At 40.0% G+C, this 9,487-nt stretch overlaps 1 protein-coding gene across 3 annotated transcripts in view; it reads left to right on the top strand.

Moving 5' to 3' along the window:
• ppox (protoporphyrinogen oxidase) overlaps positions 1-3,890 on the top strand; it is a 15,164-nt gene extending 11,274 nt beyond the window's left edge. For all 3 annotated transcript variants that reach the window (XM_053227944.1, XM_053227946.1, XM_053227945.1), the window contains exons 13-14: positions 3,351-3,393; positions 3,586-3,890. In XM_053227944.1, the coding sequence (XP_053083919.1) occupies positions 3,351-3,393; positions 3,586-3,719 (177 nt within the window). In that variant the 3' untranslated portion in view covers positions 3,720-3,890. The remainder of the gene's footprint in view (positions 1-3,350; positions 3,394-3,585) is intronic.
• Positions 3,891-9,487: the final 5,597 nt, after the last annotated feature.

Below are 9,487 nucleotides of genomic sequence, written 5' to 3' on the forward strand. Positions count from 1 at the left end.
CTCCTCATCGCTGTTTTATCTCTCCTCATCTCTGTTTTATCTCTCCTCATCTCTGTTTTATCTCTCCTCATCTCTGTTTTATCTCTCCTCATCGCTGTTTTATCTCTCTTCATCTCTGTTTTATCTCTCCTCATCGCTGTTTTATCTCTCTTCATCTCTGTTTTATCTCTCCTTATCTGTTTTATCTCTCCTCGTCTCTGTTTTATCTCTCCTTATCTCTGTTTTATCTCTCATTATCGCTGTTTTATCTCTCCTCATCTCTGTTTTATCTCTCCTCATCTCTGTTTTATCTCTCCTCATCTCTGTTTTATCTCTCCTTATCTCTGTTTTATCTCTCCTCGTCTCTGTTTTATCTCTCCTCATCTCTGTTTTATCTCTCCTCATCTCTGTTTTATCTCTCCTCATCGCTGTTTTATCTCTCCTCATCTCTGTTTTATCTCTCCTCATCTCTGTTTTATCTCTCCTCATCGCTGTTTTATCTCTCTTCATCTCTGTTTTATCTCTCCTCATCTGTTTTATCTCTCCTCGTCTCTGTTTTATCTCTCCTCATCTCTGTTTTATCTCTCCTCATCGCTGTTTTATCTCTCCTCATCTCTGTTTTATCTCTCCTCATCTCTGTTTTATCTCTCCTCATCTCTGTTTTATCTCTCCTTATCTGTTTTATCTCTCCTCGTCTCTGTTTTATCTCTCCTCATCTCTGTTTTATCTCTCATTATCGCTGTTTTATCTCTCCTCATCTCTGTTTTATCTCTCCTCATCTCTGTTTTATCTCTCCTTATCTCTGTTTTATCTCTCCTCGTCTCTGTTTTATCTCTTTTTATCTCTGTTTTATCTCTCATTATCGCTGTTTTATCTCTCCTCATCTCTGTTTTATCTCTCCTCATCTCTGTTTTATCTCTCCTTATCTCTGTTTTATCTCTCCTTATCTCTGTTTTATCTCTCCTTATTGCTGCTTTATTTCTCATTATTGCTGTTTTATCTCTCCTCATCTCTGTTTTATCTCTCCTTATCTGTTTTATCTCTCCTCGTCTCTGTTTTATCTCTCCTCGTCTCTGTTTTATCTCTCCTCGTCTCTGCTTTATCTCTCCTCGTCTCTGCTTTATCTCTCCTCGTCTCTGCTTTATCTCTCCTCGTCTCTGCTTTATTTCTCCTCATCTCTGCTTTATCTCTCCTCATCTCTGTTTTATCTCTCATTATTGCTGCTTTATTTCTCATTATTGCTGTTTTATCTCTCCTCATCTGTTTTATCTCTCCTCATTGCTGTTTTATCTCTCTTCATCTCTGTTTTATCTCTCTTCATCTCTGTTTTATCTCTCCTTATCTGTTTTATCTCTCCTCATCTCTGTTTTATCTCTCCTCGTCTCTGTTTTATCTCTCCTTATCGCTGTTTTATCTCTCCTCATCTCTGTTTTATCTCTCCTCATCTCTGTTTTATCTCTCCTCATCTCTGTTTTATCTCTCATTATTGCTGCTTTATTTCTCATTATTGCTGTTTTATCTCTCCTCATCTCTGTTTTATCTCTCCTTATCTCTGTTTTATCTCTCCTCATCTCTGTTTTATCTTTCCTCATCTCTGTTTTATCTCTCCTCATCTCTGTTTTATCTCTCCTCATCTCTGTTTTATCTCTCATTATCGTTGTTTTATCTCTCCTCATCTCTGTTTTATCTCTCTTCATCTCTGTTTTATCTCTCATTATCGTTGTTTTATCTCTCCTCATCTCTGTTTTATCTCTCCTCATCTCTGTTTTATCTCTCCTCATCTCTGTTTTATCTCTCATCGCTGTTTTATCTCTCCTCATCTCTGTTTTATCTCTCATTATCGCTGCTTTATCTCTCATTATCGCTGTTTTATCTCTCCTCGTCTCTGTTTTATCTCTCCTCGTCTCTGTTTTATCTCTCCTCATCTCTGTTTTATCTCTCCTCATCTCTGTTTTATCTCTCATTATTGCTGCTTTATCTCTCCTTATCGTTGTTTTATCTCTCCTCGTCTCTGTTTTATCTCTCCTCGTCTCTGTTTTATCTCTCCTCGTCGCTGTTTTATCTCTCCTCGTCTCTGTTTTATCTCTCCTTATCTCTGTTTTATCTCTCATTATTACTGTTTTATCTCTCATTATTGCTGTTTTATCTCTCGTTATCTCTGTTTTATCTCTCATTATTGCTGTTTTTTTCTCTCCTCATCTCTGTTTTTTCTCTCCTTGTCTCTGTTTTATCTCTCTTCGTCTCTGTTTTATTTCCCCTTGTCTCTGTTTTATCTCTCATTTGAGGACCGTTGTCTTGAACCTCAGTGTATTTTAGATCCATTTACTTGAACCTCAGTGTGTTAAGTGCATTTTACACACAGCCTCACTCAGTTCTCTTTGGTATGGAGTTATTTCAAAATGGTTTAACTGACAGGAGAAAATTAAATGGGTTGATGAAAGTGGAGGAGAGTGAGTGTGTGTGTGTGTGTGTGTGTGTGTGTGTGTGTGTGTGTGTGCTGGTGAAGTCATATTTTATAACTGATTTATAGAGTTGAGCCAGTTTGTATGAATCAATTTACATGTAGCGTTTTCTTTTAGTCAGTCGAGTCGAGAACTCAAAAGCACTGTGATATTAAACACACTTTATACTCCAGCCTTGCTGAGTTCTGGATCCTGATTGGTCAGAAGGTGTTGATTAATTTTCTATAACAGCAGCTCTGACAGTAGTGCAGCTGCAAAACCCAGGTTTATATTACTACATTATCGTTTCTATAGTAACAGCTCATTCACAAGGACTTGTACAGTGACACTCCACTAATGATAAACGTATGATTAAAAAATGTGTGTAATCATTGATATGGTGAAGTTTTCTATAAGGAGAGGTTTATTTAACATTTATGGAAGGAGTCTCCAGTGTCAGAGGTAAACCTGTAACTTTAATCTTCAGGACAGAGGAGTTTACCTTCTTTGCGTTTTCTCTGTAACATGACAAGCTGCGTTTTTTTTGTCTTCAAAAAGAGAGAGAAAAAAGAAAAGCTGGTGAGGGAACGACTGTTTATAGCTGCCATAACGTAAGTGAGAACAGGAACTATAACGTATATCGCTATACTGTATGACTGTTGAGCGACTCAAGCCTACACGGAAACAGTGTTGAAAACACAGCGAAGGCGCTCGAGTGTGTGCGCTTGATGTAGGAATTCAAGAAGCTGCTCCGTGAGAATTTAAAGTGGAACATGAGTCACTGTGTTATTGTTGCGCGAGTTTGTCCTGATTCAGTCTCGTCTCTCCGCTGAGAGAATTCACTTTTGTCAGGCTTTCAGGTTTTGACGTGTAGTTTATTGTTCAATTATATATTTATTTATTTGTATATGTGTGTGTGTGTGTTTTCAGAACTGCATTCCACAGTATCACCTGGGACACTGGAAGCGACTCGGTGAGATGATTTACGGTGTTATTTTACTAAACTCATCTATCATCACTGTATATATCATCAACATACACATTATAGACGCGTCCAGCATCACGGACAGATCACTCGTATGAGCCCTCTGTACACGTCTCCTACACACGCTAACAACAACAACAACAACAACAACAACAATAATGCTGGTTTTTGTCCTTTCAGAGGCGATGAGGCGGTACATCAGCGATCACGCTCTTCCACTCACGCTGACTGGAGCCTCATTTGACGGTGTCTCTGTTAATGATGTCATATTTAGTGGACGGACAGCAGCAGAGGGGCTTGTGGGAAAAATCTGAAGCGTAATAAGTTGATTAATAACCCATATCTCAGTAACACTGTAGAACCTGCACTGGGCTTCAGGTATTTCCTTTGTGATGAATGTAGAAGCTTCAAATCTGACCAGTGTGACTCATTCAGCTATTTTTACAAATGAAATTTTATTTAATAAAGCTATATAATTGAGTATAGGACGTGGTTTATTTCTGAATATGTGATGATCAGTTTATTAATAAACTGTCCAATGAGTTCACAGTCATTTTACATTTATGTTGATTAGATTGATGTTTTTGGATTATGGTTTGAGTGACTTATCAGGATTAGAGTTAAGGGTTTAGACCATGAGTTTAGAGTTCTAGGTTAGGATTAATAGTTTACCGTTTAAAAAAGATTTAGGATTTAGGGTTAAGGCTTTAGGGATAGGATTTAGGGTTAGAATAAGTCTAGTTTTATGGTATAAGCGTGAGGATTAAGGGTTTAAGGGTCTAAAGGTTACGGTTCAGCGTGATAAGGTTTAAGGGTTGGGTTTTAATGGTTAGGATTAAAGAATGAGGATTAAGGGTTTTGGGTCTGAGATTTTGGGATTGAAGAGTTGGGGTATAAGGGTTAGGGTTTCAATGTTAGAGTATGTGGAAGAGGGCAGATAGCGCTTTCCTCCGAGTGTGTTACGCCGCCCTGTGATGCAGCAAGAGCAGCAGTTTGAAAAGTTGCAGGTGGCTTGATTCACGTCACAGAGGAAGCGTGTGTTAGCCTGGTGGGTGGTTACTGGACAGGACCAAATGACAGAGAAAATAATGCAAAAAATTTGAGTTTAGGGCTAATAAACGTGCACTCTTCGGATATTTGATTGTCCCCTTAATGTTCTTAAATCCTCATGTTTAAATTCTAGCGCTTAAACCCTTTACTAAACCCCTGAACCATTTCCACTGAATTTTCCGGAAGAATCTTCCTCGTGTAATTTCTCAGTGAACGGCTGTGATTTCGCTCACTGTGATATCCGACACACAGAGGTGCTCGAGTGTTCCACTTTTTCCCTTTTTATTAGCTGTGAATGTAAATGGAGCGCTGAGTGTGACGGTGAAGTGGCTCGTTCAAGCTTCTCTCACCGTCATTTTCATGTTCATCATGTTATTTTTTCATGCTCTAATGTGTGGACAGGAGGTTTTTAGCGCCACTTCACTAAATAAACACAGAAATCCGAGACCATCGTTAAAACACGGCTTGTTTAGCGGCTGAGCCAGAATATAAAAGTCTCATCTGCAGCAGAAGGTGAGCTCAGGGTTCCAGCGTGAGAGCAGCGTGTTGTGGAGAATCTGTGTTTTTTCCTCCAGGCGCTTTGATGGAGCAGGTGTAACGCAGAAGAAGATGAAGATGAGATGAACAGAAGTTTGGCCTTGACGCAAAACTGAAATGCTTTTCTTGCTGTCCTTGTTGGAATTCATTTCCCATCTGCTTTTTCTGTCTCTGGATTTAAAGGAACGCTTCAGATAAAATAAAACATCCACAACATTCTCGCTTCCACAAATGTAGTCGATGAGCTGAGACGTGTTTGTTAGCTAATAAGTCATGAACTGTAATAGCTTCCAGATTAGCAACACACCATGCTGCTGTAGAATGCTGGATTGTGATTGGTCAGAAGGTCGTTCATTGATAAATTAAAAAATTGTAATCATTGGCAAATTCCTGTGGTACAACAGGATTAAATTACTTGGGGACATGATGTTACAGGAAACTAATCAACTCCAGGGAGGTAACAGAAACTTCACTTCATCACAACCACCCCATCATTCAGTATTTTACTGTAACACACACACACACACACACACAGTGAGTATTATTTATGTATAAAACAATTCTGTGTTTGTGTGATAAAAGGTCATGACTTTAAAGAGTGAAATCATCAGCAGAGTGAAGCGACTCGCCTCATTCTAGCTCATTCCCAATCCACACACGGATCCAAGAGAACCGAGTCTGTGTGTGTGTGTGTGTGTGTGTGTGTGCGCAAGAAGGCGTTAGGATTAAAGGGAAATGCTGAAATTGTTCCAGTTGTGTGATGTATGATTAAAAAGGTGCGTCTCAGCTGTTCCTCCTCACCTCCTGACTCTCTGCATCATTAAAATGATTTTGCCTCGGGAAAGCGTTTATCAGGAAACGTTTATTCGCACGTTTTAAGAGAAAAACATGCAGGAAGCTGATCATCATCTCACACACGCTTCTGTTCTGTTCTCGATTCAGGTCACAGGATCATTTCCTTTCACCATCGAGCCTCTTTTACATCATTTTATTTTTATATATTTACTGATTAATCATCATAAGCTTACAGGAAAAGGATCTCTCTCTCTCTCTCTCTCTCTCTCTCTCTCTCTCAGTATCCTCCTTTCTCTCTGTGTCTGTTTCCATCTCAGGTTCTCTCCATATTTTTTCTATTTTTCTCCTCTGTCTGTTTCATTCTCTGTTTCTCTCCCATTCGATTTCTCTCTCTCTCTCTCTCTCTCTCTTTATATCTCCTCGTATCATTTCAGCTCTTTCTGTGTTTTCTCCTTTGTCTTTCTCTGTCTCTCCTACACTCTCTCCCTCATTCTATTTATCACTCCATATCTCTAGTCTTCTCCTCCTGCTCTTTTGATCCTAACCCTTTCTCTCTCTCTCTCTCTCTCTCTCTCTCTCTGGGGTAGGTGAGGTTTGATACGGAGGTTAATTTGCTGTCAGCTTTTCTCAGAGTGAATCACTGAGATCTTGTCACCCCAAAATGCCATTTTAATTATCGGTGAATCTCAGCATGTAAATTCATCTGCATTAATTTAGTGCTCTGCTTGGTTTTTACTCTCTCGCCTCGGGGATTACTCTCCCTGATCGGGGATTACTCTCTCGCCTCGGGGTTTACTCTCTCACCTCTGGGATTACTCTCTTGCCTCACGGTTTACTCTCTCACCTCGGGGTTTACTCTCCCTGATCGGGGTTTACTCTTCCTGATCGGGGTTTACTCTCTCGCCTCGGGGTTTACTCTCTCACCTCGGGGTTTACTCTCCCTGATCGGGGTTTACTCTCTCACCTCAGGGTTTACTCTCTCACCTCGGGGTTTACTCTCCCTGATCGGGGTTTACTCTCTCGCCTCGGGGTTTACTCTCTCACCTCGGGGTTTACTCTCCCTGATCGGGGTTTACTCTCTCACCTCAGGGTTTACTCTCTCACCTCGGGGTTTACTCTCTCACCTCAGGGTTTACTCTCTCACCTCAGGGTTTACTCTCCCTGATCAGGGTTTACTCTTCCACTTCGGGGTTTACTCTTCCTGATCGGGGTTTACTCTCTCACCTCGGGGTTTACTCTCCCTGATTGCGGTTTACTCTCTATAAATATTTATATTTCACTTGATATCACTTGGGTTTGAACATGTTAATAAATTTAAATCTAATTAAGCTTCAAGCTTCAAGCTTCAAATCACTAAAAACCGATTACACAATACACTTCCTATTTCTAGGGGTTTGTGCTGCACAGATCAGTCCAAAATTAAAAAGTCCACAACGTCCCTTATGTAGTTGATAGTCCAAATACCACTGTTAGCTTCCGTAAATTAATTTTGAAATAAAGTAGTTTGTAAAATAGCAGTGATTTTTTTAATTTACTCTTCTGTACTAACTCTAGGTAACTCGCTAACATGAGCTAACCTGGCGAGATTTCTGATAGGATTATAAATTCATTAATATTCCTACAGTGCCTTTGTGTGCTTTCTCTTTCTCTGTCTCGACTCCAGAATTTTCTGTTTAGGATAAAATGTCCGTCAGAATTAATCGACTCCTCTGATTTCTGCTTAACATAAAAACATCACAGTAACACACCACTATCGTACGGTTTATTAACGCAGGTCTGCTGAACCATCCGTCCGTTTTTTCCTCCAGCTTTACCAGCAGCAGGATGGAGGTGAAAGTTCCTCTCCGTTGTGTCAACACACTCATTAAATAAATTCCCCCCAGTGGCCCAAATGGCCGCCGGCTGCCTCATTCGCTTTCCTGACGTGCGTCCAGTGCTGGAGAACACACACTGGCGAGGAATAATCATCCCCCGACGCCTCATTAGCGAGACAGAGGGGGAAAGATGTTCGGCTGGATTGCTGAGAAGAGCAAGGGGAAAAAAACAACGGCCTCTTGATGTCGATGACGGCCAAACGATCTCAAAATTGCTCAGCGATTAAAGAAAGACAGGCTGAGAGCCATGCCATGAGCTGCGTGCTAATTCTCAGCACGCTAACTGACTAGACACTCAGACTGCCTCACTGCCTCTTGTCTCCTCTGGCAGAATGCAAAACTCAGACGCTAGGCTAATCCTGTGAACTGATCCTATTCAGCCACGATGGCACTGTTAGCGTTTTCCTCAGAAATATCCCTTTATTCCAGATGTTTTCTTTTTTAGCGAAAGCTAGCAAGGACACAAATGCTGCTATCATTCACGTCTTTCTTAGCATCCATTTCTTTATTTACTTGATAGTGTTATTAGTTAAAGTATTCCTTTAATTGTCTCAATTTACTCATTGGAGTAATCATGCTAACTGCTAGCATTCATCCACTTGTATTTTTATACCATTTATCTAACATTGATATAGGAACACACAACCTAGCTAATAGCGTAATCATGCAAACTGCAACATGACATGAATTCATTTATGGATTTCTTAGCATTTTTTTTTCTAAAGTATTCTGGCTAAGCTAAAAGCTAAAATTCAGACATCCATGCAATACTACTAGAATTATTTATCTGTGTATGCTTTTCTTCCTAGCTGAGCTATCTTGCTAACTGCTAGTTTGGCTAGCTTCCATTGTTACCCTTTTTTACTGCTCAGCTAATGAATTTGTTTTTCTTTCTAGTGACGTTTAGCATAATTTGCTAGCATGTGTGCCTTGATATTCTTTAGCTGTTTCAGGGTTTGTTACAATTTTGTCTCTGCTACATGTTTGCTAACTGCTAGTTTTGCTAGTTTGTGTGATTAAAGGTGATTTTGCTAGCATTCTAGCTGTTTATTAAACCGTGTTAGTGTAGCAGTTTACCCAGTGTTCAGCACTCGTAATTTACATGAATATAATTAACGAGAGAAGGATGTGGTGTGTGTCGGTTTGGTCGAGATCTCACGTCTTCATTCGTCGTTCACGTTGTTCAGAAGTCTTTAGCTGAAATATTAATGATTTTGCTAATGGATGTGTTGTCACTTCACCACGCTTCTCTCATTCTCACCTTTTTTTTTCACTTATAATTAATGGTCTCTGCTGATGACGGGATTTTTCCTGGTCGTACCCGTACAGATGACGGATAGACGCTGAGATTAATTGAGAAACATGCTGGATGTAATTACAGGTGCTGTCATTAGTCTGAAGACCGGTGACAGATCCCTCAGTGATCACGTTTGAACCGTTTCACTTTTTTTGTTGTTTTTTTTTTCTGGAGAAAGTAGTTATGATTAGCGTGCTGAATCCGGATCCTGCTTGCTGTACGAGTGTTTATGAGATCAGTGTTTCAGAAATCCTCCTCCTTCAGTCTTCTTGTTCTGAACATTTCACAGTGAACGAATCATTCGTCTGATTCAATTAATGAATCTGTCTATTCATTTCACAACTGCATCTGAACTTAGTGTTATTGGTTAGACCTGCCACGATAATTACGTTATCGACTTATCGTACGATACATGGCCATGGACATGACCTCGTTATCGCCCATTGTGTTTACATGCGTGTTTGTATACGTAAGAATGAACGTCACCGATACTTTAGCCATTTACGCTGCTCTAGGGCTGTCAAATTAA

Source organism: Pangasianodon hypophthalmus, chromosome 22 (genome assembly GCF_027358585.1).
Source record: "Pangasianodon hypophthalmus isolate fPanHyp1 chromosome 22, fPanHyp1.pri, whole genome shotgun sequence".
Lineage (NCBI taxonomy): Eukaryota > Metazoa > Chordata > Actinopteri > Siluriformes > Pangasiidae > Pangasianodon > Pangasianodon hypophthalmus.